General features: G+C 42.8%; 1 protein-coding gene across 7 annotated transcripts in view; it reads left to right on the top strand.

Annotated features, from left to right (window-relative positions):
* Positions 1-27,501, top strand: part of LOC139554612 (glutamate receptor ionotropic, kainate 5-like) — a 102,225-nt gene that overhangs the window by 48,309 nt on the left and 26,415 nt on the right. For 5 of the 7 annotated variants that reach the window (XM_071367559.1, XM_071367555.1, XM_071367560.1 and 2 more), the window contains 3 exons: positions 22,888-23,046; positions 24,368-24,532; positions 25,703-25,800. In XM_071367559.1, the coding sequence (XP_071223660.1) occupies positions 22,938-23,046; positions 24,368-24,532; positions 25,703-25,800 (372 nt within the window). In that variant the 5' untranslated portion in view covers positions 22,888-22,937. Of the gene's footprint in view, positions 1-22,884; positions 23,047-24,367; positions 24,533-25,702; positions 25,801-27,501 lie in introns of all 7 variants that reach the window. The other 2 variants (XM_071367557.1, XM_071367554.1) reach the window with 1 other exon arrangement.

Raw genomic sequence — 27,501 nt, 5'->3', positions numbered from 1 at the left:
CTGCTGCTCTCTCATTTAGCTATTTGCGCCTTACAGTTTGTGGTTGTTGTGGACGGCTGTTCACAAATCTAGATGTGTATTTGAACCCAATAATGATTCAATTCAAGAAGTTTAAGCTCCTTATCAATCATTGTTTTTTTAAACCAGTGGACAGCCAGGGAAAAATGCCCCCTTGCAACAACTGCATAGTGCGGATCCCAGCCTATGGAATGAAAGTGGGGCTGTTATTGCTCAATCTAATTCATGCTGATAAAAAAAAAATCCATAGGCCTGATGGACATATGCTTAATTTCGCACACTTTTGATAGACTTAAAAGGACAATCTGTAGTTGCTACATCTATTTTTGGACATTAATATATATAATTTATGTAAAGCTGTAATTTAGTCGTATTATATGTAGTGGAAAGCGATGGGTTAGAAGAAGCCTACATAACCAACCTATAAAGTAAAATTTAACAACCATATATGGCCAGCTATGTAAACTTTAACATTGATTTATCCTGCAATAGATGTCGTTCAATTGGTAACATACATTTTTGTCTTCTTCTAATGCCTCTTAAGGGGAAAGTAATCTAAAAGTAACTGAATGTAATCAGATTACGTTACTGAGTTTGGGGTAATCCAAAAGTTACGTTACTGATGGCAATTTTGGAAGGTAACTAGTAACTGTAACGGATTACATTTAGAAAGTAACCTAACCAACCCTGAACCTACAGTATGTTTGTCTAAGTATCTGTTCACATAGGTGTGTGTTTGAGTGAGTATCTGCTTGGATTTGTGACCTTTGCCAAGTAAATGCAAGTTCATACACTAGCAAAGCAGAAATAGTAGACTGAATGACTAAATGGTTGAGTATTATGCAGGAACTGTGTGTTTTGGCGAAGCATACTTGCCCTTACACTGCGCTGCATGTTCTCCCTAGGGGGTACTTATTAGGCAGGTCCCTCTCTACACTGCTCTCCATTCAATGAGCCGAGTAGCGTTGCAGAAGAAAGGGCCCGTTTCAGGATCAGCCTATTGATTTGCTTTGCAAATCCACCACCGCAGGCTAGTCCCATGTGTGTCGTTCTGACTGTGCCGTGGTTATACGCCTGAATCGGTGTGGGAGTGTATGTACCGCAGACATTGTCCTACTTTACGCCTGGTTTGACAATAGCTGGTGGATGGAGGTGGAAAGTGCAGAATCTCAATGAGCGTTTGTCAGTTGCCCGTGTCTATGATTCAGCATTTCAACCCCCTCCTCTTTCTTCACATCCTTCTCATCCACCTGTCCTGCCTCCCAACAGGCAGTGTCCCTGGGGACATGATCCGAGGACCCCCTCCCCCTTTCACCCTGTTTGATCAGAGGTGACTAGTGCTCTGCCTGTCAGACCGGTGGGTTAGCATTACGCTACACAGGGCCATATGCTCACATGAAAGAAGGAGACGGAAAGGGAGGGGGCAGAGAAAGAATAGGAGGAGAGGAGAAGGAAGCCTTAGGGAGGATGGGGAGTGAATGAAAGAACTGGGAAAGACTGTGAAAAGAGGGAGGTAATAGATAAGCAAGTGAAAACACTCAGAAGGATTGCTCTGAAATTTGTGAAACCTGTTGTGGCCAGTTTCTACCTGTTGTGGCCTGTTGTGGCCAGTTGCTACCTGTTGTGGCCAGTTGCTACCTGTTGTGGCCAGTTGCTACCTGTTGTGGCCAGTTGCTACCTGTTGTGGCCAGTTGCTATCTGTTGTGGCCTGTTGTGGCCAGTTGCTACCTGTTGTGGCCAGTTGCTACCTGTTGTGGCCTGTTGTGGCCAGTTGCTACCTGTTGTGGCCAGTTGCTACCTGTTGTGGTCTGTTGTGGCCAGTTGCTACCTGTTGTGGCCAGTTGCTACCTGTTGTGGCCTGTTGTGGCCAGTTGCTACCTGTTGTGGCCAGTTGCTACCTGTTGTGGTCTGTTGTGGCCAGTTGCTACCTGTTGTAGCCAGTTGCGAACTGTTGTTGCTGGTTGCGACCTGTTGTGGCCAGTTATTTTGACCCATATAACACCTGTGGGTTGTTTGTCTACTGCCTCTTTTCAAATTACATGTTTTTCAAATGAGCTAATGACATCTGAAAGATAGGTGCGAAGGAGATTCGAGAGATGTTGAAGATGTGAATTCTTTGGAATCACATCAAAACAAGACCTTTGAAGACTTGAGAAAATACTTCAAAGAAAGCCTTTCCTTAACAATATAGTTATTTTCACACTGATGTGTGGTTTCTCATTACTCTGAACAAAGAAAGGGAATCATGGTCGGTGATTTATTTTTTACATTTTTTTTTTTTACCTTACTCTGAGTTCTATGGCAACATACAGATGTAGGATCTTAATTTGAGCCAGTTTACTACACAAGGAAAATAATCCAGGAAATGTGAATTATTATGTGGATTATAATTAATGGACATTTTTTGTAGGGGTTGAAACATTTTTTGTTAGGCCAAATCAATTCTGAAATGTTGGAGTGGAAATGACAAACTTTAGAAGCCTTTTCAAAAATCAAAAACACTACAAGTTTGCATTTCTCGCTTTGCTGGGAAATTCTCAGCAACAAAAGAGTTATCAAATTAAGATCCTACATCTGTAGGGGCTCCTGCTGCATTCAAAAAATTATTGAAATCAAAAAGAAGATGATCCTGTTTTTGAAAAAGACAGATTTAATCGAATGTTTGGTTGAAACCTAACTGTATGTCTTTGTACATGCTGTTTACATTTGTACGGCGCAATCTACAGGAGTAGAGTGGTTTCATGGCCTTTGATCTCTTAGTTAATGGCCTTAGAAGATAAGTCAGAAGAAAGTCCCTGAGCATAATGATAAAGTAATTAACACCAGTGGTGGCGTTCAATATACACTGTGTATACAAAACATTACGATCACCTGCTCTTTCCATGACATGGACTGACCAGTTGAAAGATATGATCCCTTATTGATGTCACTTGTCACACTTCAATTGAATGAAGGGGAGGAGACAGGTTAAATAAGGATTTGTAAGCCTTGAGACATGAATTGTGTATGTTGGGCCATTCAGAGGGTGAATGGGCAAGACAAAAGATTTAAGTGCGTTTGAACGGGGTATGGTAATAGCTGCCAGGCACAACGGTTTGTGTCAAGAACGGCAACGCTGCTGGGTTTTTCACACTCAACAGTTTCCCGTGTGTATCAAGAATGGTCCACCACCCGAAGGACATCCAGCCAACCTGACAAAACTGTGGGAAACATTAGCGTCAACATGGGCCAGCATCCCTGTGGAACACATTCAACACCTTGTACTGTAGAGTCCATGCCTCGATGAATTGAAGGCGGAGGCCAAAAACGGGCCATGGGACTCAAAATGTCTGTATTAATACAGTACCTTGATAAGAAGTTAAAACCATACTGCACAGCATGCAACATTTGAAACATTCTACTGCACACGCTCAGTGTGATCCTAGAGCATAGGGTGGCTTCATCCTGTGCACATGCTCAGTGTGATTGGTCTGCTGACCGGTAAAAATGTATTCTCTTTTTAATGCGGCATGAACACAACCAGGCATGTTGTTTTCATCTGACTGTCAAGCAAATCACTTCAAAACGTAGGCTACTTGCGCATGTTCGATCCACGCTATAATGATTCCAGCATGTAAAACAGTGTAATTTGATGAATGGAAAGAGATGTCTATTAAAACACCAACAGTATGATGACATTTGGCGATCTTCATTAGGCACACGTGTAGCCTGAATTGATTGGTGCGTCCACCTGCTGTCCGCGTGTGTCACGGTCCCGGCCAGTCATCTTTGCCTACTCACCATTATTTTAGATATTTTTTGCATATAATTTCCGACATTTGGTAGGCTGTTTGTTAGTCAACTTGTCTATAACTAAATAGGCCTACATGCAGCTTCTCTTCTGTCATGACTTGCTGCCCTAGAAGACAAAAAAGCGGTGCTCACCAGAACAACTAATAAGTCGATAGAATGAATGCACCAATAATAAGAGGAATCCAACATAAGTTTTCTTTGTGACATTATTTCGGATAGTCCAACTGTAGATGCTCTACAGACTATCAGTAACATTTCAACTAGCTATCTACTAACCCTAACCTTAACCCTTATCTTAACCCTAAACTTAAACCCCTACCCTAAACCTAGCCCTACATTTAACCCTAACCATAACCTGAGCAAGCAGTTGCATATCAACAGATAGTTTGTTGATAGTATGACCATTTGTAGAGCTCTTCCATTTGTGTTCGCAGAGCAAGGACGTGCAGGGCCCTGGGAGAAAATGCAATAGCCTACCTCTAAAACAGTGGAAAGATTTTCCCTGCAACATTTCCAAACTATTTCAGTTTGACCATTTTCAAGGAGATGAAAAGCTGTGAAAACTATCCAAAATTAATCTCATTAGATTTCAGTTAGTCTTGGATGGATATTGTATGTGGTTGAAATAGCCTACTGTCAGCTTTACGTCACTGACAAAGACAGCACGTTTGCACGGTCCCTCACCTTGCATTCGCATTCTTTCAAGATGCTGAAAGAAAGAAATCCTATTTCTCCACTCCTATTCCTGAGACCAAATGAACATTTGTTGTATCGTTATACCGCAATAACTACTATTATATTAGGCTACATATGAGAGTTATAAGCATTTAGTCTGTGTACATATTTCACTTCACTTACTACAGTAGGCAAAAACGTAAATATCCAAATATTTATTTTCAGTTGAGAGGAGCGGCTTCCTCACTCCCCTACTTCCGTCATCTCTGGGGGGGGTGCTAGGGAGAGTAGCCAATATGACAGACGCTCACAGTCTTCTTGGGCACAGTATCTGCTCGGACACCCTTTAATGTGATGAGTCATTATGGATTAACTATGATAAAGGCCACCCAGGACACACCGTGGCAGAACAGGGTCACCAAGCTCCACCAGGCCTGAACTATCACTGTCTGACGGCCGCTATGTCAGGGGAATCACTAAGTAAAGAGTTTAGTTTTACTTCAATTTGATATCTGACACCACAGTAATTAGGCCTTTGCATAAATCAACTAGTTATAAATGAATGTATGTGCATTGAACAAAAATATAAACGCAACATGTAAAGTGTTGGTTTAATGTTTCAAGAGCTGAAATAAAATATCCAATACATTATCCATAGGCAGAATAAGCTTATTTCTCTCAAATGTTGTGTACAAATTAGTTTACATCCCTGTTAGGGAGCATTTCATCTTTGCCAAGATAATCCATTCACCTGACAGGTGTGGCATATCAAGAAGCTGATTAAACAGAATTGTCATTACACAGGTGCACCTTGTCCTGGGGACAATAACATGTGCAGTTTTGTCACACAACACAATGCCACAGATGTCTCAAGTTTTGATGGAGCGTGCAATTGACATATTGACTGCAGGAATGTCCACCAGAGCTGTTGCCAGAGAATCTAATGTTCATTTCTTCACCATAAGCATTCTCCAACGTTGTTTTTGAGAATTTGTCAGTATGTCCAACCGGCCTCACAACTGCAGACCACGTGTATGGCGTCGTGTGAGCGAACGGTTTACTGATGTCAACGTTGTGCTGTGCCCCATGGTGGCGGTGGGGTTATGGTATAGGCAGGCATAAGCTACGGACAACGAATACAATTGCATTTTAACAGAGATACCGTGACAAGATCCTGATGCCCATTTTGAGGCCTATTTCTTTTAACGTATCTGTGACCAACAGATGCATATCTGTATTCCCAGTCATGAAATCCATAGATTAGGGCCTCATTTATTTATTTAAATTGACTGAATTCCTGATATGAAGTGTAACTCTGTAAAATCTTTGAAATTGTTGAATGTTGTGTTTATATTTTTGTTCAGTGTATATTATTGTACATGTATGTACAGGTAACTGCCAAAATAAAGGAAACACAAACAGTGTCTTCATAGGGCATTGGGCCACCACAAGCTATTCAGAACAGCTTCAATGCACCTTGGCATAGATTCTGAAAGTGTCTGGAACTCTATTGGAGGGATGTGACACCATTCTTCCATGAAAAATTCCATAATTTGGCACCAGAATCTCCCATAAGCGTTCAACTGGGTTGAGATCTGGTGAAAGACACTCACACTGATACAGCACACACACACACACACACACACACACACACACACACACACACACACACACACACACACACACACACACACACACACACACACACACACACACACACACTTTAAACCCCCTTTGCTTCTTTGAGACCCCTCTTTTAAAGTCACTGAGATCTATTATTTTAGCAATGGTAGCCAAAATAATGAGGAACAGGGCATTTGTATACAGTACATGACCATAAGCGCGGTTGGGATGTTAATTGCTTAATTAACTCAGGAACTCAGGCACCTAACTCAGGCACCTTTGTTTGATACACTTTATATCCCTCATTTATTCAAGTGTTTCCTTTATTTTGGCAGTTCCCTGTAGATGTAGGCTTCCTTGGTCATGAATACATACAATGCATTGATAGGCTGGCATGTGTAAGCAGTCAGTGGAGATTTAGCTAACCACTGAAGATAAAAGGCGTCTTTTGCTCTTCAGCCCAGGTGGTAGTTAAACCGATTATATGAACAAGAGGAGCCGGGGAGGAGGTCATTGCTGAGAAGCGTGTTAAAATATAGATCATAGTGCTAGCTCTGCCTTGACGTCAACGGGTTATATCTGCCTCCCAGCCAATGTCTTCTACATCAAACAAAACAACAGAGATCCTAAACTGTACGCTTCTTCTCTTGACCTCTAGTTTAGGGAAGGCCGCGAAAGACATCCCGGCTAAGAGTGCCAAACATTACTCATCCCCTCTCTCTGTCGACTCAAAACATCTCGATGTTACTCATCGTTGTGTTCTGTTCGATTGAAATGTGGATAACTGTCAGTTTGGGGATAAAATGGAAAGCTAGGCTATCACCCTTCTGGTTTTGCAGCCCGTGGCTCGGGGCGTTGCGGAGAGCAGTAGTGGTGAGACTGAATGCAGTGTTGGCTATAGACAGCATCTGGAGATGGCTTGGTTGGGGGTTGAGGGCTGGATGCGAGCGAGCGAGGGGCTGGTGGCAGGATGTTCTCCAATGGCCCATGTCGCACCAGCTGTCACTCAGTGCCCCCAGGACTCTCCGCTCACACCTTGTCATCTCCTCTGTTACTCAGGGACAGCCGAGAGAGAGGGCAAAAGACAGGCAGAAAGTGAGAGAGATTGAGGAAAAGGCTGATGGAGGAGAAAAAGGAGGGAGCCCATAGGCCTACATAGTCATTGGGAGAGAGTGTATGAAAAAGAGAAAGGGAGACAGACAATGGCTAAGAGAGAGAGAAAAATACAGTCTTTCTTGACTGAGAAGATAACACCGTTTGCAGCCGTCCTTTGATATAGAACAGATATTGTCAGAATGGAGGAGATTAACGGGAACTCAAAACCTGCCAAAGGTGCCTTCTTATAAAAACAAAATGTTTTTAAAGGATCAACCATAAGCCCCACATATCATAAAATCTTGCCTTATGTATTGGATGAAACATAGGTGATATTATCAACACAATTGAATTTGTAATTGGTGAATGGGATTGTGTGGTTATGGCAATAGATAAAGATGCAGAAATCGCTCCCCATTTCCTGGTTGCTAAAATTTGAATAGTTCGCCTAATTTCAGTTTGTGACAAAACAAGCAATAGTGTGGAGTATTATTGTACCATCTAAACCGCTGTGAAATATAGTTTCCCAAACCAAAAATATTGTATTTTCAGTTGTTTGAAACTGGTGTAAAAAAAAAAAAAAGCAACTGAAGAACATGAAGCATAGAAATAGCACACATAGAACAGACCTATTGCTTCTTAGTCTTGTTTTCAATGAGAAAAGCAGATCTATAAGTCACATTCTATGTGAATTTAGTCGGGTTGCCCAAAAAGTTACATGTTGCAGTTTTAAAGTGTAGTAGTAATAACAGTTGTTGTAGTGTATTAGTAGTAGAATAAGAGCATCTGCTAAATGACTTAAATGTCAATGTAGTAGTAGTCTACTGGATCGGCCATTTCATGCAGCGTACACAGTCTAACAATAGCTTTAAGCACATCATTTGGCCGTGTGTGGAAAGCTCTGCATGTCCTTTGATTTACACAGTGTGCTACAAAGGGATATACCTCAATCCCCTTTACTGCCCCAAAAAATTGAAACCAAGATTCAAGAGAAAAGGAGGGAATAAGAGAGGATGATATGAGAGACTTAATAGCCTATAATACAATTTATATTTTATAGGGAAGTCTGGGTCTGTGGGTCTCAGCTGGGGCTGGGGCTCGTGCTACTGTACTAGTGATATGCCTGAAATTGGGTCTGCATTCACGCTGCTTTATACCTGTAATCCGGCTTTGTTTCCAGTACCTGGCTGTAATCTGCAGGCATTTTGGTAGTAATCTATCTCATTGCTTTTTCTCCCTGTAACCTGGCTGAAATGGTCCAGAATTATTGAACAACAATATTTGTTTTAAAGACTGTATAAAATAAATAAAACATTTTCTTATATTATTTTATAATTGCTCAGAGAAATACACTACCGCTCAAAAGTTTGGGGTCACTAAGAAATGTCCTTGTTTTTGAAAGAAAAGCTAATTTTTTGTCTATTAAAATAACATCAAATTGGTCAGAAATACACTGTAGAAATTGTTAATGTTGTAAATGGCTAATTGAGGCCCATTATCAGCAACCATCACTCCTGTGTTCCAATGGCACGTTGTGTTAGCTAATCCAAGTTTATAATTTTAAAAGGCTAATTGATCATTAGAAAACCCTTTTGCAATTATGTTAGCACAGCTGAAAACTGTTGTTTTGATTAAAGAAGCAATAAAACTGGCCTTCTTTAGACTAGTTGATTATCTGGAGCATCAGCACTTGTGGGTTCGATTACAGGTTCAAAATGGCCAGAAACAAAGGCTTTCTTCTGAAACTCGTCAGTCTACTCTTGTTCTGAAAAACGAAGGCTATTCCATGTGAGAAATTGCCAAGAAACTGAAGATCTGGTACAACGCTGTGTACTACTCCCTTCACAGAACAGCGCAAACTGTCTCTAACCAGAATAGAAAGAGGAATGGGAGGTCCCAGTGCACAACTCAGCAAAAGGATAAGTACATTAGAGTGTGTAGTTTGAGAAACAGACGCCTCACTAGTCCTCAACTGGCAGCTTCATTAAATAGTACCCGCAAACACCAGTCTCAATGTCAACAGTGAAGAGGCGACTCCGGGATCCTGGCCTTCTAGGCAGAGTTCCTCTGTCTAGTGTCTATGTTCTTTGCCCATCTTAATCTTTTCTTTTTATTGGCCAGTCTGAGATATGTTTTTTTCTTGACAAATCTGCCTAGAAAGCAGGCATCCCAGTCGCCTCTTCACTGTTGACTTTGAGACTGGTGTTTGCGGGTTCTTGTGAGGCGTCTGTTTCTCAAACTAGACACTCTAATGTACTTGCCCTCTTGCTCAGTTGTACACCGGGGCCTCCCACTCCTCTTTCTATTCTGGTTAGAGCCTGTTTGTGCTGTTCTGTGAAGGGAGTAGTACACAGCGTTGTATGAGATCTTCAGTTCCTTGGCAATTTCTCACATGGAACAGCCTTCATTTCTCAGAACAAGAGTCGTGTGACAGTTCAGGGCAATGTATTGTGATGGCTATTTAACAGTCTGATGGCCTTGAGATCGAGAGACTAAAAAACAGCTTCTGTCTCAGCTTTGATGCACCTGTACTGACCTCGCCTTCTGGATGGTAGCAGGGTGAACAGGCCATGGCTGGGGTGGTTGATGGCCTTCCTGTGACATCGGGTGCTGTATGTGTCCTGGATGGCAGGCAGTGGTGATGCATTGAGCAGATCGCACCACCCTCTTTAGAGCCCTGCAGTTGTGGGCGGTGCAGTTGCCGTACCAGGTGGTGATACAGCCCGACAGGAAGCTCTCAATGGTGCATTTGTAAAGGTTTGTGAGTGTCTTAGGGGCCAAGACAAATTTCTTCAGCTTCCTGAGGTTGAAGAGGCGCTGCTGCACCTTCTTCACCACACTGTCTGTGTGGGTGGACCATTTCAGATTGTCAGTGATGTGTACGCCGAGGAACTTGAAACTTTTCACCTTCTCCACTGCGGTCCCATCGATGTGGACAGGGGCGTGCTCCCTTTGCTGTCTCCTGAAGTCCACTATCAGCTCCTTTGTTTTATTGGTGTTGAGGAAGAGGTTATTTACTGGCACCACTCCGCCAGGGCCCTCACCTCCTTCCTATAGGCTGTCTTGTCATTGTTGGTAATCAGGCCTACTACTGTTGTATTATCTGCAAACTTATAGATTGAGTTGGAGTCGTGCATGGCCACGCATTCATGGGTGAACAGGGAGTACAGGAGGGGGCTGAGCACCCATCCTTGTGGTGCCCCTGTGGTGAGGATCAGCTTAGTGGAGGTGTTGTTTCCTACCTTCACCAACTGGGGGCAGCCTGTCAGGAAGTCCAGGACCCAGTTGCACAGGGCAGGGTTCAGACCCAGGGCCCCGAGCTTAATGATGAGCTTGGAGGGTACTATGGTGTTGAGGGCTGAGCTGTAGTCAATGAACAGCATTCTTACATAGGTGTTCCTCTTGTGGAGATGGGATAGGGCAGAGTGCAGTGCAATGGCGATTGCATCGTCTGTGGATCTATTGGTTTGGGTCTAGGGTCTCAGGTAAGTTGGAGAAAATGTTCCTGTTTTAAAGCAAATTTCCTGCAATTCTACACATATTATCATGGGGCAGAGAGAAAGATGTGTAGTTGTATAGCTAATCTCATGCTATTCTATACATTTTGCAATGAGACTGAGAGAATTTTGCATTTTTAAAGCTAAATTCCTGCTATTTTACTCATTTTGCCATTAGGCTAAGAGAAAATGTAGCAGTTTTACAGCTAATTTCTTGTAATTTTTTTTGTTTTAGATTCGCCTATACAATCGGAGCTGTGTGGTACGTCAGTGTCTAAGATCCCTCCCAATGTGTTCTCCAACTCATAAAACGTTTTCAAAAAAGGCTCAGTGCCATTATCCTTACAAGGTGAGGTATTGAAAGGTACTCAAAACAGGGTTGTCAATCATTTTGACCCCTACTGTTTTGAGGAAAATAATTATTACTTGTTAAACAAAATATCTTTCTCTGAGCAATTGCACTAGTATCAAATAATATAATTTCCCATTTTTGTTTTGCATACAATAGCTCCGTATTTGAATTATTTATTTTATACAGTCATATTTCCTCGTCTTTATCGAGGGTGACAGCAATTTCGGAGCCCACTGTAGTAGGTCAAGTTGTATGCATATGGATTACAACAAGAGGGAGGCTGATTCATACAAACTCAATTTGAATTTGATAAATCTTTCTCATCCATTACAGAACAAAATCCCCAAAGATTTGCACCGCCTCTTACTGACCAATTCGCCTTGTACATGTAGAATGCAAGATATGCTTCAACATTCTGGTTTTAATATGTTTTGGGAGGAAAATATAGAATGATGTTGATCGAAACCAATGAGGGTTGATGATGAGGCTATTTACGAATGTAAAAATGTAAGTGTTATTCATTTCGGGATGTGACATTTTACTCTAATTACTTCAATAGGTCACACTGTAGCATGGAAGAATCACCACTCTCTCCCCCCTTCTCTAAACCTCTCTTGCTCCCTGTCTCCCCTCTCTTCATCCACCCTTCCCTCCCTCCTTCTCTGTTCCCTCCGTGTTCATCTACCGCTTTGTTTTGATTCATCTCTCTTTCAGTACAAATCCCGGCCACCTCTTCCCCTACACTTTGTATAGCGTTACATGAGGAGCCGTATGTCTACATTTCCTGTTTGCAGTAGACATGAAATATGAATATCAGACCGTATCAAACAAACTGTGATTTCCTCTAATAGGCCATTTCAAAAGAACCAAAGCACTGACAGAGAGAGAGTGAGAAGGGAGAGGAGGAAGAGGGGAGAGAGGAAAGGCTATCCAGGGATTTTTCACTCAGTACTCGCTACCCAGCACATCTGTACAGTTTTTTTTTTTCTCCACTATCCACCCCGGGGATGGTGTGTTACATAACCACAGGCTGTGATTGATGACAGACTTGGTATTTAGCGCCCAGATCTGACCATTTTGGAAAATTACGTTCTGACAGGAAGCAAAAGGAGGACATTATTGCTATGCGGGAGGCGGAATGCTCTTTAAGCCATTTCATTTACCTCCCATAAATCTAGCCTACTCACCCGTTTTTCTTTGGATGCGGAGGGGAGAAAAGAGAGGATGGTAAGGGGCCTTGGTGGGGGGAGGGGAGAGGGGGAGGGGATTGGGTACATTTCCATCAAACACTAGCCAGCCTGTAATGAATCTGATATGACACACGTTGGATGATTTCATGCAGATAACAAAGCATGATGGAAATGTTTTCCTCTTCCTCAGCTTATCAGAGTATATGCAATTTACTGAGGCAGCTCATGTGAAATTTTAAAATGTTTGTTTCTTTTCCCGATGGTATTTACAGTTCTTATACCAATTGACAAGTCTGAACATTCAGAGGCTGTGTTTACACAGGCAGCCCAATTCTGTATTTTAGATGTTTTATAATTGGTCTTTTGACCAATCAGAACAGCTCTGAAAAAGCGCAGATGTGAAAGATCTGATGTGATTGGTCAAAAAAACAATTAGTGGTTCAAAAAGATCAGAGTTATGCTGCCTGTGTAAACTCAACCACACTAGCACACATAAGCCTATAGAATGAAGTAACAGACATGCTATACATACTAAGTAGGGAGTAACTATGTCTACTGAGACATATGGTAGGTTTCAATTAAGCCTGGCTGCATGGCACTTCAAACTGAAAACAATCCCTCTATTTATCTGTTGCACAGATTGTGAGGGCATGGCAAAGCTGGTAGAATACGCTGCTGGCGGCAGAAGCTAGCGGCATATGGAGTGACTCGGTCGCTATAGGGACAGCCCGGCGTTCGCAGCATTCCCTTTGTTTCCACGGCGATGGAGGTAATTAAGAGGAAGTGTGTCCTTAGTGACTCCAGAGGGGTCATTCCCAGCTCCGCTAATTAACTCTCAATGTAAAATACTTAATGTACAACAGTTTTCATAAAGCATGCAGCAATGAAAACAACGATGATGCTACTACTGCACTGGGATCCCGTTGCTAGCTATCGGCTCCCTGCTTTCTCAAAAACTGTCTCAATCCCACTTCCTCTTACATCAACCAATTCCAAGAACTGTGTCCTCTGTCAAATCATCCAACTAGAAGGATTGAGAGCGATAGAGAGGGCATTCTCTGTCAAGTAGAGTAGCGCGTAACTCCATAGAGTGGAAGAACCTGCCATAGCTCGGGGGCCATTTTGTTTAATTTTAGCAGCACTCTGACTAACTCATATTAGACTTAGCATGGCTCTACTTTTTATAGGAGTGGCGGATGTGGGGAAGGCTCTAGGGGTGTTAGACTGTCATTTGGCTCTCTGCTGACAGTGAAAGACTGGCAGAGAGCCTACTTTTGCAATTGCAATTTTAATGCACCCCAAATTAGTGAGTCTCTAGGAGCACCCACAATGTTATGACTGGCTCAGTTAGTGGCCCCTTAATTGAATGTGTCTCTCCATGTTCTATCGGGCGTAGAGTCTACTTACTATGTACAGCCCTCGATGTTAGCTGTCTTTATTCTTTGGCCAAGCCTCTGTTAAATGTACCTTAATTGAATGTGTCTCTGTGTAAGGTATCTTCTTGTTATAGGTTGTGCTGTAGACATTTTTACCAGGCTTAGAATCTGTTTACTATGTACATCCCTTGTAGCTAGCTAGCTCTCTGTATTCTTTAGCCAAGTTCGTGCTCGTAGAATTGAGAACGTTTTCTCAGAACCAGTCAAGGTTGTGTTATGTTCCATCCTTAGAACCTTGCCATACATGTGTAACCTTGGTCAAGTTGGACAGCAAATGTTCTATTTTTCTCAAATCTGACCAATTTCTGTGCTCTCTAGGCTCACATTTTATATTGCAGTTACCCTCCTGCCCATATATAAAATATATCCACCCTCCCCCTCTCTTTCCCATCTACCTCTTTCCCCCCACTTTCGTTCTGTCTTCACTGACACTGTACAATCTTACTCATTCCCCGCTGGTGTGATGTCTCATGTTCTCCTCTGCAGCTGAGCGCAGTCAGGCCACAGAGGTTCAGTCTCACCTTCGCACTGTAGTAGCGGTACCCTCTCCTCTGTCTATCCATCCCTCCCTCGCTCCCTCTCTTCCTTCCTTCCTTCCTTCCTTCCTTCCTTCCTTCCTTCCTTCCTTCCTTCCTTCCTTCCTTCCTTCCTCCCTTCCATGTTTGTGATCGAGTGCTTTAACAACGATTGGAGTAGAGAAACACACCTACCACAAGAGTAAACCTGGAATGAACAGCTGAAGCAATATAGAATAGAGGCACAGTGCATGTCTTTATTAATACATTTATTCACAAACCCTATATATACAGTACAGCCTACAGTGCAGCCAACTGTACACATACACAGTTGGTACCAACAATGGAACAACCATTTGTTGGACTATGCAATACATTAACAATACAGTTTAGTGTCCAGGGGGTTTTCCCTAACCATCTGTGTCAGACAAAGGGCCGCTGTTTAAATGAATAGAATTCAGGAATAGACAGAGACGTCAAAACCTGCAATTAGTGGAGTCAATGTAAACAATATAGCTAGTTACCACCATTCACCATCCACTACCCATTCCAAATCAATTTGGCTCACTCTTTCATTTCCTGTTTGTGCCGCATGTGGTGACGGTAGCCTAAAGTGGCATGCTAGCTGTCAGAAGAAAGCACAGCGGAAGGGCGTGCTCGTGTTGAACCCATGCCACTGTTTGTAGGGAGAAATGTATGTCATGTGCCTCGGGCTAAATGAAAGGATTACCATGTCATTATAGCATTTGAGTCAGCAAGACGGCTGGCTCCATGATGCCGGCAAAGCAAAACAAAACTGTCTTATCCCCCAGGAATATAATGCTAATATCCTATATTTAGGGACGGTATTAAGTCCCATTACCCAACAGACTAACAGTTGATCCGGATGGATTCTTTTAAATATGTTATTCGACCATAAACATATTTGGCTCATTAAACTTTAAGGTCCAAATAATGATGATCCATGCTGCTTTGAAAATATAATAATTTATCAAGCCTACAAGCAATACAATACTCTATTATTATGGTGGGAGATTATAATACAGTTTTAAATACCTCAATGAATCGTAAATGTCACGCCCTGATCTGCTTCACCTGTCCTTGTGCTTGTCTCCACCCATCTCCAGGTGTTGCCCATCTTCCCTATTATCCCCTGTGTATTTATACCTGTGTTCTCTGTCTGCTTGTTGCCAGTTCGTCTTGTTCGTTCAAGCTTACCAGAGTTTTTCCTGTCAGCTCCTTTCATTTCCCAGCCTCTCTTTGCTAGTCCTCCCGGTTTTGACCTTTGCCTGTCCTGACCCTGTACCCTCCCGCCTGACCACTCTGCCTGACCCTGAGCCTGCCTGCCGTCCTCTACCTTTGCTCCACCTCTGGTTTACTGAGCCCTGCCTGTCCCTGACCCTGAGTCCGCCTGCCATCCTGTACCTTTGCCTTACCCTGGATTTTCGACCCCTGCCTGCCTTGACCTGTCTTTGTCTGCCCCTGTTTGCTACAATAAACACTGGTACTTCAACAGTTTGCATCTGGGTCTTACCTTGATCCCTGATAGGAAAGGAAACCACATTATAAACTATCACCCTCATGCACGAATATCATGGATATATTGGAATTAGTGGATATACAGTATGGAGGCTTAAATATCCTGACCTAGTGAGATATACATGGCAGAGGCTCAATCAAGTCATCTTGATTAAATTATGTAATTCTTAAAGTGTTGATAGGGGTCAAAATTGCTCTTACAGAATTTCCATGTGGGAGAGGATATTGGACATTTAATCAAAGCCTATTGGATGACAACTTGTTTTTGACTAGGACAGAAAAATGTATAACTGACTTTTTCCAATATACCATAGGTACAGCAAGATCCCCTTGTTGCTTGGCCTTTAGAGGCAATTGAATACTTATCTTTAAAACAAAAGCAATTTAGGTCAAAAGAGTTCACATTAACAAAGGACACTGAGGGACTAATAGTACAGATAGATAGCAATAAAAACTGTACCATAGAGGCACAGAATAAATTAGAGGAACTTATTTAAGAGAGATTAAGTGTAATATTATTTAAAAATTAAGCGTACTGGATGGAATATGGGGAAAAATGCCCCAAATTCTTTTTTAATCTTCAACATAGAAATGCTACCAAAAATGATTTACTAAAACGTATTACAAATGATGTAGTCACCCATGATTCACTAAACAATATTTTGAAAGAGGAACCAAAGTACTTTAAGAATATGTTTTCATTTCAGTTTCCTCCATCTCCACTAACCAAAGTTAATTGTAAGGATTTCTTTCTATTAATAATGTACAAATAACAGCTGTACAGAAAGATTCATGTGAAGGTCAAATTATAGAGGTGGAACTTGATGCAATTAAAGTCTTTAACTCCAGGGCTGGTATACCAGTTGAGGCATATCAAACCTTTTTTGATGTACTCAAAAAACGTTTGTTATTAGCATGTTTTAACCACTCCTGTAAAAATGGTAGATTATCAGATACTCAACAAGGTTTTATTTCACTATTACTAATTCAGGACCCAGGGTGGTAAAATGTTTTTTAATTTTTTTTCACCAGGTAGGTTAGTTGAGAACAAGTTCTCATTTGCAACTGCAACCTGGCCAAGAAAAAATATATAAAGATCCAGTCCATTAAAAAAATTGGAGGCCCCTTACACTTCAGTGTTGTGCCACAAAAATTTGAGCAAAATGCATAGCGCATAGAATTAAAAAGGTATTGTCGGATATTATTCATCCTTTTATTTTATTTTATTTTATTTAACCTTTATTTAACCAGGTAGGCAAATTGAGAACACGTTCTCATTTACAATTGCGACCTGGCCAAGATAAAGCAAAGCAGTTCGACACATACAACAACACATAGTTACACATGGAGTAAAACAAACATATAGTCAATAATACAGTGAAAAAAAATAAGTCTATATACAATGTGAGCAAGTGAGGTGAGATAAGGGAGGTGAAGGCAAACAAATATATGTATAAATAAATAAAAATATAAAAGGCCATGGAGGCGAAGTGAGTACAACACAGCAAGTAAAATAAAAACTAAAAAAAAAACACTGGAATGGTTGGTTTGCAGTGGAAGAAAGTGCAAAGTAGAGACAGAAATAATGGGGTGCAAAGGAGCAAAATAAATTAATAAATAAATACAGTAGGTAAAGAGGTAGTTGTTTGGGCTAAATTGTAGATGGGTTATGTACAGGTGCAGTAATCTATGAGCTGCTCTGACAGCTGGTGCTTAAAGCTAGTGAGGGAGATAGGTGTTTCCAGTTTCAGAGATTTTTGTAGTTCGTTCCAGTCATTGGCAGCAGAGAACTGGAAGGAGAGGCGTCCAAAGGAAGAATTGGTTTTGGGGGTGACTAGAGAGATATACCTGCTGGAGCGCGTGCTACAGGTAGGTGCTGCTATGGTGACCAGCGAGCTGAGATAAGGGGGGACTTTACCTAGCAGGGTCTTGTAGATGACCTGGAACCAGTGGGTTTGGCGACGAGTATGAAGCGAGGGCCAGCCAACGAGAGTGTACAGGTCGCAGTGGTGGGTAGTATATGGGGCTTTGGTGACAAAACGGATGGCACTGTGATAGACTGCATCCAATTTATTGAGTAGGGTTTTGGAGGCTATTTTGTAAATGACATCACCGAAGTCGAGGATTGGTAGGATGGTCAGTTTTACAAGGGTATGTTTGGCAGCATGAGTGAAGGATGCTTTGTTGCGGAATAGGAAGCCAATTCTAGATTTGACTTTGGATTGGAGATGTTTGATGTGAGTCTGGAAGGAGAGTTTACAGTCTAACCAGACACCTAGGTATTTGTAGTTGTCCACATATTCTAAGTCAGAGCCGTCCAAAGTAGTGATGTTGGACAGGCGGGCAGGAGCAGGCAGCGATCGGTTGAAGAGCATGCATTTGGTTTTACTTGTATTTAAGAGCAGTTGGAGGCCACGGAAGGAGAGTTGTATGGCATTGAAGCTCGCCTGGAGGGTTGTTAACACAGTGTCAAAAGAAGGGCCAGAAGTATACAGAATAGTGTCGTCTGCGTAGAGGTGGATCAGAGAATCACCAGCAGCAAGAGCGACATCATTGATGTAAACAGAGAAGAGAGTCGGTCCAAGAATTGAACCCTGTGGCACCCCCATAGAGACTGCCAGAGGCCCGGACAACAGACCCTCCGATTTGACACACTGAACTCGATCAGAGAAGTAGTTGGTGAACCAGGCGAGGCAATCATTAGAGAAACCAAGGCTGTCGAGTCTGCCAATGAGGATGTGGTGATTGACAGAGTCAAAAGCCTTGGCCAGGTCAATGAATACGGCTGCACAGTATTGTTTCCTATCGATGGCGGTTACGATATCGTTTATGACCTTGAGCGTGGCTGAGGTGCACCCATGACCAGCTCTGAAACCAGATTGCATAGCGGAGAAGGTGTGGTGGGATTCGAAATGGTCGGTAATCTGTTTGTTGACTTGGCTTTCGAAGACCTTAGAAAGGCAGGGTAGGATAGATATAGGTCTGTAGCAGTTAGGGTCAAGGGTGTCCCCCCCTTTGAAGAGGGGGATAACCGCAGCTGCTTTCCAATCTTTGGGGATCTCAGACGACACGAAAGAGAGGTTGAAGAGGCTAGTAATAGGGGTGGCAACAATTTCAGCAGATAGTTTTAGAAAGAAAGGGTCCAGATTATCTAGCCCGGCTGATTTGTAAGGGTCCAGATTTTGCAGCTCATTTAGAACATCAGCTGACTGTATTTGGGAGAAAGAGAAATGGGGAAGGCTTGGGCGAGTAGCAGAGGGGAGGGCAGTGCTGTTGTCCGGGGTAGGGGTAGCCAGGTGGAAAGCATGACCAGCCGTAGAAAAATGCTTATTGAAATTCTCAATTATAGTGGATTTGTCGGTGGTGACAGTGTTTCCTATCTTCAGAGCGGTTGGAAGCTGGGAGGAGGTGTTCTTATTCTCCATGGACTTTACGGTGTCCCAGAACTTTTTTGAATTTGTGTTGCAGGAAGCAAATTTCTGCTTGAAAAAGCTAGCCTTGGCTGTTCTAACTGCCTGTGTATATTGGTTTCTGGCTTCCCTGAAAAGTTCCCTAATCAGACAGGTTCTTTACATGGACGATACATTGGAGATAATATAAGACAAGTACTGGAAACAAAAGAACACTATGAAATATCTGGGAAACCAGGCCTGGTATTCATAGCTGACTTTAAAAAGGCTTTTGATAAAGTAAGACTGGAATTTATACTGAACAGAAATATAAACGCAACATGTAAAATGTTGGTCCCATGTTTCATGAGATGCAATAAAATATTCTTTACACAGGTGCACTTTATGCTAGGAACAATAACAGGCCACTCTAAAATGTGCAATTTTGTTTACATCCTTGTTAGTGAGCAGTTCTTCTTTGCCAAGATAATCCATTCACTTGACAGGTGTGGCATATCAAGAAGCTGATTAAATGTCATTATCTTTACATTACACAGGTCCACCTTGTGCTGGGGACAATAAAAGGCCACTCTAAAATGTGCAGTTTTGTCACACAACACAATGCCACAGAGGTCAAGGTTTGAGGGAACCAGCAATTTGCAGGCTGACTGCAGAATGTTAATTTCTCCACCATGTGTAACCATGACAGCCCAGGACCTCCACATCCGGCTTCTTCACCGGGATTATCTGAGACCAGCCACCCGGACAGTAGATGAAACTGTGGGTTTGCACAACCGAAGAATTTCGAACTGTCAGAAACCGTCTCAGGGAAGCTCATCTGCGTGCTCGGTGTCCTCACCAGGGTCTTGACCTGACTGGAGTTCGGCGTCGTAGCCGACTTCAGTGGGAAAATGCTCACCTTCGATGGTCACTGGCACGCTGGAGAAATGTGCTCTTCACGAATGAAGCCCTGTTTCAACTGTAATGGGCAGATAGCAGACAGTGTGTTAAAGAGTGTTGGAGTGCTGCATCAGATGACCTGGCCTCCACAATCATCCGACCTCAACCCAATTGAGATGAGTTGGACCACAGAGTGAAGGAAAAGCAGCCAACAAGTGCTCCTTCAAGACTGTTGGAAAATCATTCCAGGTGAAGCTGGTTGAGAGAATGCCAAGAGTGTGCAAAGCTGTCATCAAGGCAAAGGGTGGCTACTTTGAAGAATCTCAAATATATATTGATTTGTTTAACACTTTTTTGGTTTTTGATTCCATATGTGTTATTTCATAGTTTTTATGTCTTCACTATTATTCTACAATGTAGAAAATAGTAAAAATAAAGAAAAACCCTGGAATGAGTAGGTGTGTCCAAACTTTTGACTGGTACTGTATTTGTGTGTGTGTGTATATATATATATATATATAGTAGCAGGCTCAAGGGTGTGGGGTTTCCACGTCACCAAGTTCAATAACAAAACATGCACCAGTAACACAAATAGAATGCAAATAGGGAGTTTATTAGGGGTTTTGGTACACTGGGGAAGAAGGTGGAATTCACCAATCACCTCACAGTCCACAAGCCGTTCTCGTTGTTCGTTCCGTTTTCCAGGGGTAATCCTCACACTCGGGTCCTTAGCCAATCTGGTTCTGTACCCAAGGGGCGTGGTCTGACAGTCCAGGTCACAACGGGTAATCACACAGATATTGTTCTCTCTTCTCCCGCTCTTCATATAGCACTTTGTTCTCTCCTTACTCTGCCCCTTTGTGCAGACTGCTTCTTCCTTTCTCCCCAAGCACTCCCTGGCTTAACGTCCGCAGCCTCGCTTCGTTGGGGCAGGAAGACCATATAAGGCTCGGGGGTGGAGCCAGCGACCTGCAAGATATCTCTCCTCAATAACCACTCCCCTCACCTCTCCCTGCCGTCTGCCACAATATATTTATTTTAAAAAAGATATATGGGGGATTGGAAATGAGGCAGACAATTACATTGATAGAAGCCACAATTTATTTGCAAAATTAAAGCTGATGCACCCCTAAAGAAAATCAAGAAAAAAAACTTTCCTTTGTAACTTTCAGTATTTGTGGGGCTATCTTCCTCCACATTAGAGTAGTTTATGGCAACTACTTTTGACTTGAAAGGCAGAGCTAATGTTAACTCAAGTGTTTGTTTTTTAAACCTCTTTAAACTGGACCAAAAAACACTTTCAAAGCAGCAGAAATAATGTGAGGTAGATTTTTATCAGGACCGTATTGTTTAACACGGTAAAGAACTTTCAGATAAGATTCAACGATGAGGAAACTCCATGTTGATATTTTCCATTTTATTCGTAGGAAAGTAACTCATGTTTGTAATCCCCTCTTGATTGAAAGGGGTAATCTGAAGTTCAAACAAGAACAAAGCCACCACACCACCACTGTTTTGGTGAACAGCTGAGGGATGGGTCTGGTGATATGCGACCACTCAAATTCATAGACAGAGCTATGGATGCAAGGACTCACCATCGATGAGATCAACACAGTTCTGACCATATTCTGTAGACAAAGCATATATTTTGGGTTCTGATGGGGTATGACAGTTTAACTAAGCTCAAGAGGTGTTTAGAAGTTCTACTCTTCAAGAATCAATGGCTATATGTATCATTCATTTAAAAGTCCCAAAAATTGATGTGGCAATCACAGATTGCCTCTTTAAACGAACGCACCCAGAGGTGCCATGTTTTGTAGCAGTGTACTGTAACAGCAGTCTCACTACATGGCACCACATGTAGCCTAGCGGAAGCTCCTAATTAATTAGGATCATTATAATATTTATTTCTACCAGGCACCATTTCTCATTTTCTCCTACAATTTGTACCGTGTCTATTCCTACTATATTTTCTGTCACTCAGTACAGCTGTCTCGTGTGCTCTCTGTCTTCCTCTAATATTAGCTCAATTCTCTTTCTTTATCTATTACCGCTCATCTCACACTGTCTTGCACTCCTCAGTCTCTTGCCTTGTCAGCCTGTCCTACTCAACTCTTTCAATTTAAATTCATTTTGGAATCCAGTTTAAATGCATGCAGGAAGGCGTCATTGTCAGGACAAATAAACATTTAGCAGGGGTAACAAATCAGACAGTTGACAAAATAACTCACTGTCCAGAGTACAGATGAAGTTATGGGATGTGATGGAACTATATTAGATTAGTTTTACCCCATGGCTACTTCCTGTGTTCAGTTATACCGGCCCTCCCTAAATCTCACTACTGTAGCTGTAATCTACTTTGAAGATTTTTACACATTTTGCCATCCCTCCTCAACTAATTATCCTATTTTTCTACACCTTTGTCTCTCCTTTTTTCTCTCGCTCCATTTCTCTCTCTCTCCTGGCTTCCCCTATTTCTTACTCGCTTTGTGCTCTTTAAGTTTTCCTTGAGTGACTAATTCTGGTAGCCATGTGAGTTTCTATGTGAGTGTGAACTATCTGTGTGTGTGTGCTGCCTCCTTACCTCTGAAATATAGACATGAATTCCTGGGGAGCATCTCAATGACATACTCCACACGTCCTCTCTCCTCACCTCCTTAAAACCCATTGGAGTAGAAGGTCAGAGGGGAGGGGCCTCTGGCTTGTTCATCCAATGGATTTCAAAAAGGAGGTGAGGAGAGAGGATGCGAGGAGTATGCAACTGAGATTCTCCCCTAGTCAGGTGTGTATTATATCACTTAGCTCCAGCCATATATTATGTCATATAGTTCTATATTATGTTATAATGAGTCCTCCCGTCCAGCAGGTGGTGGACCAGGCAGCCAGAAGACCGTTCTCCATGAGGAGTAGTGGAAGATGCCGGCTCTGCCAGCGCTGCTGCTGTCGATTTACTTCCTCTTACTGTTGCTGACCATGGCCCCGCTCTCTTTCACCCAGGCTCCCGCGCTCTCCTCCGTCAGAATGGGTGGGGTTTCTACTAGTTACCACAGCCACAAAGTCAAAATGGGCTTTATCATAAAAATGCATGAAAACTAAAATTAGGTATTTGGTCTTAATTTAAGGTTAAGGTTAGGCATACGGTTAGCAGTGTGGGTAAGGTTAGGTTTAAAATCACATTTTATCAAGATAAATTGTAGAAATAGGCAGGGTTTAAGCCTTTGTGGCTGTGGTAACTAGTGATGACCGAACGTGTGCGATGGGATCACACTATCATGGCTGACAAGGCAATCTACTCCTCAGTGTCTTTACCAACTGTTTGTGGTTATTGACTTGCCATTTTGATTAATGCGATTATAGTTCACCATATGTACCATATGTACCACAAATGTATATATATATTTTCTTTAACCTTTATTTAACTAGGCAAGTCAGTTAAGAACACATTCTTATTTACAATGACGTCCTACCAGAAGGCAAAAGGCCTCCTTCCCCGACGGGGGATGGGATTAAAAATGTAAAATGTAATAAAAATATAGAACAGAACACACGACAAGAGAGACACAACAACACTACATAAAGAGAGACCTAAGACAACAACATAGCATGGTAGTGACACATGAAAACACAGCATGGTAGCAACACAACATGACAACAGCATGGTAGCAACACAACACGGCAGCAGCACAACATGGTAGCAGCACAAAACATGGTACACGCATTATTGGGCACAGACAACAGCACAAAGGGCAAGAAGGTAGAGACAACAATATATCACGCGAAGCAGCCACAACTGTCAGTAAGAGTGTCAGTAAGAGTGTCTGGTAACACAGGAAGCTGCAGTGCAGTACAGTACAGTTCACAGTACAATGTTCTATCAATGTCTCCATGGATACGCATACTGTAGGCTAATTGAAGATCAGGAAGATAAGGCTTGGATCAGAGAATGCCTCATTCCTCAGTAATTGTAATGTAAACATGGGTCGTTACCATAAGGATGATAGGGTCATTTATGAACTCATTTGGTTATGTACATCTCGCTGACTTCACCGATGTGATCATCATTCAGTGATCATCCTAAATGTCAGATGACAGGTTGTCCACTTTTCCCCCTGAATAACCTTTCCTTGAAAATGGCTCTAGTCCGTGTGATTCTCTGTGACTCACCCCTGGCATCCATTTCACAGATGGGTTGAATGTTAGTCAAAAGGTCAGCCTTATTGGAGCATAGATCAGATAGACTTCTTTTGAAAGGAATGACAAAACCCAACAGTGGATTTGAATCCGTCTGCCCCCGGGTCTGGTTTATCATGCTCCTTTTTCTTCTCGTCTATCTTTCTATCGTTCAGCGGCCATTTTGGACGACCAGTCGGTGTGTGGGCGAGGGGAGCGGCTAGCGCTGGCCCTGGCCAGGGAGAACATTAACAGTTTTTTTGAGGGCCAGTCCAGAGCCCGGGTGGAGGTGGACATCTTCGAGCTGCAGAAGGACTCACAGTATGACACCACCGATACCAGTAAGCATGATCAGTACAAACCACTATTTTCTAAATTGAGCTGGATAGACATCTTATTCATTCAAATGTGACCGACGGGTTTCAAACCCAGGTCGAATCCTGGGTAGCGCAAGAATGTATTAGCCCGCTGAGCTAATGTCAATGTTCCACTTATTGTCAACTATATCTGGATAGACACTTTACTCATACAAATTTGACAGAATGGGTTCAAACCAAGATCTCCTGAGTGCCACAAGACTGTTAGCCCTCTGAGCTAAAGACAAGACATTATCTCAGGAGGAGCTAATCCAAGTCTTCTGATCCCAGGCAAGGTTACTCATCACATGAGTTACACCGACATATACTCACACACTCACAGTGTACCGCTGACAGACGTTATTGTCTTGGAGAAGGACGAATCGACCGAGTAAGCTAAGTGTGTGTGTCGGAGATCATTATTTTTCACGTTATAGCCTTTTGTACTCCCACCATCACAAAGGGAGGCAATATGGTAGTGGGTGTTAAGTTGCTCTTTAAACAGTGAGTGAACTGCAAGTATTCACGTGCAAACACACTCACACACCACAGGAGGTTGGTGGCACCTTAATTGGGGAGGACGGGCTTGTGGTAATGGCTGGAGCGGAATAAGTGGAATGGTATCAAATACATCAAACACATGGTTTGATGCCATTCCATTCACTCCGCTCCAGCCATTATTGTGCCCCTTCCTCCCCTCAACAGCCTCCACTGATACACACACACACATTGCTAATCTGTCTCGGATCTGGGAGAGCCGTACAGGTTTTTCTGAACAGAATAATAACACTCATCTCCAATAGACAGAGTGAGGATTCAGATTGCCGTTATGGCTACAATTAATCAAAAGTGTCCGGCATTGACTCTTAATTTGATATATCATCCAAGAACTGGACAGAACTGGACCTCGTCCAAGACATTGACTCTTCCGTCTTGCTGGTAAATTCTCTCTCCTTACTAATTCCCCCCTCTCTCACTCCCTCACGTCTGTCTGTCTGTCTGTCTGTCTATCTGTCTGTCTGTCTGTCTGTCTGTCTGTCTGTCTGTCTGTCTGTCTGTCTGTCTGTCTGTCTGTCTGTCTGTCTGTCTGTCTGTCTGTCTCCTCGTTTCTCTCTCTCTCTCTCTGTCTCTCTCTGTCTCTCCCCTCTGTCTCAGTGTGTCAGATATTGCCGAAGGGGGTGGTCTCTGTGATTGGCCCCGCCTCCAGTCCTGCCTCAGGGTCAACTGTCAGTCACATCTGTGGGGAGAAGGAGGTGCGCTAGCTATGTCCTCTAAACCACATTCACACTGCTACTCATACTATATCCCCATACTCCCATAAACCACTACTCCACTACTTGTCTGCTTACTGGATGATTACCGATCATTGAAAGGACTGGACAGGTTTCGGACATTTTGTTTATACCTATCCTGCTGGGGTTTACTTATTAAGGAAATGTACTCTCACTGGCCAGATTATTAGGGACACCCATCTAGTACCGGGTCGGACCACCCTTTGCATCCAGAACAACCTGAGTTCTTCTAGGTATTCTACAAGGTGTCGGAAACGTTACACAGGGATGTTGGTCCATGCTGACGCGATGGCATCACACAGTTGCTGCAGATTGGATGGTGGTACGTTCATGCTGCTAACAGCCCGTTCCATCTCATCCCATTATGCTCTATAGGGTTGAGGTCTGGGGACTGACCAGGCCACTTAAGTAAACTGAACTCACTGTCAAGTTCCAGGCAATGTTTTTCCACTCCTCAATTGTCCAGTGTTGGTGATTGTGTGCCCACTGGAGCCGCTTCTTCTTGTTTTTAGCTGAAAGGAGTGGAACTTGGTGTGTTCGGATGTTGCAGTAGCCCATCGGTGACAAGGATCGACAAGTTGTGAGTTCCGAGAAGCCATTCTTCACACCAATGTTGTACTGCGCCGTTATTTTTCTGTTTTTGGCCCGCCTGTTAGCTTACACGATTCTTGCCATTCTCCTTCGACCTCTCTCATCAAAGAGCTGTTTTCGCCCACAGGACTGCCGCTGACTGGATGTTTTTTGTTTGTCGCACTGTTAAAGGTAAACCTTAGACACTGTTGTGAAAAGCCCAGGACGGTGGCAGTCTCTGAGATACTGGCTCTGTCGTGCCTGGCACCGACAATCATACCACGCTCAAAGTCACTTAGGTCACTCGTTTTGCCCATTCTAACGTTCAATTGAACAGTAACTGAATGCCTGGATGCCTGTCTGCCTGCTTTATAGAGCAAGCCAAGGCCACGTGACTCACTGTCTGTAGGAGCAATCCATTTTCATTAACGTTTGGGGTACCTAATAAACTGGCCGGTGACTGTATGTAGCACTGCTATAAATTCAAATCAAACTTTATTTGTCACATGAGCCGAATACAACAAGTTTAGACCTTACGTGAAATGCTTATTTACAAGCCCTTAACCAACAGTGCAGTTCAAGAAGAGTTAAGAAAATATTTACCAAATAAACTAAAGTAAAAAATAATAAAAAGTAACACAATAAAATAACATTAACGAGGCTATATACAGGGGTACCGGTATCGAGTCAGTGTGCAGGGGTACAGGTTAGTTGAGGTAATTTGTACATGTAGGTAGAGGTGAAGTGACTTTGCATAGATAATAAACAGCGAGTAGCAGCAGCTTACAAAACCAATGGAAGGGCGGGGTCAATGTAAATAATTGTTTAACAGTCCTATGGCTTGGGGGAAGAAGCTGTTAAGGAGCCTTTTGGTCCTAGACTTGGCGCTCCGGTACCGCTTGCCGTGCGGTAGCAGAGACAACAGTCTATGACTTGGGTGACTGGAGTCTCTGACAATTTTATGGGCTTTCCTCTGACACCGCCTATTATATAGGTCCTGGATGGCAGGAATCTTGGCCCCAGTGATGCACTGGGCCATACCCACTACCCTCTGTAGCGCTTTACGGTCAGATGCCGAGCAGTTGCCATACC

This window comes from Salvelinus alpinus, chromosome 26 (assembly GCF_045679555.1).
Source record: "Salvelinus alpinus chromosome 26, SLU_Salpinus.1, whole genome shotgun sequence".
Lineage (NCBI taxonomy): Eukaryota > Metazoa > Chordata > Actinopteri > Salmoniformes > Salmonidae > Salvelinus > Salvelinus alpinus.
The sequence above is the reverse complement of the archived record's forward strand: the minus strand, read 5'-3'. Positions and strand labels throughout refer to the sequence as shown.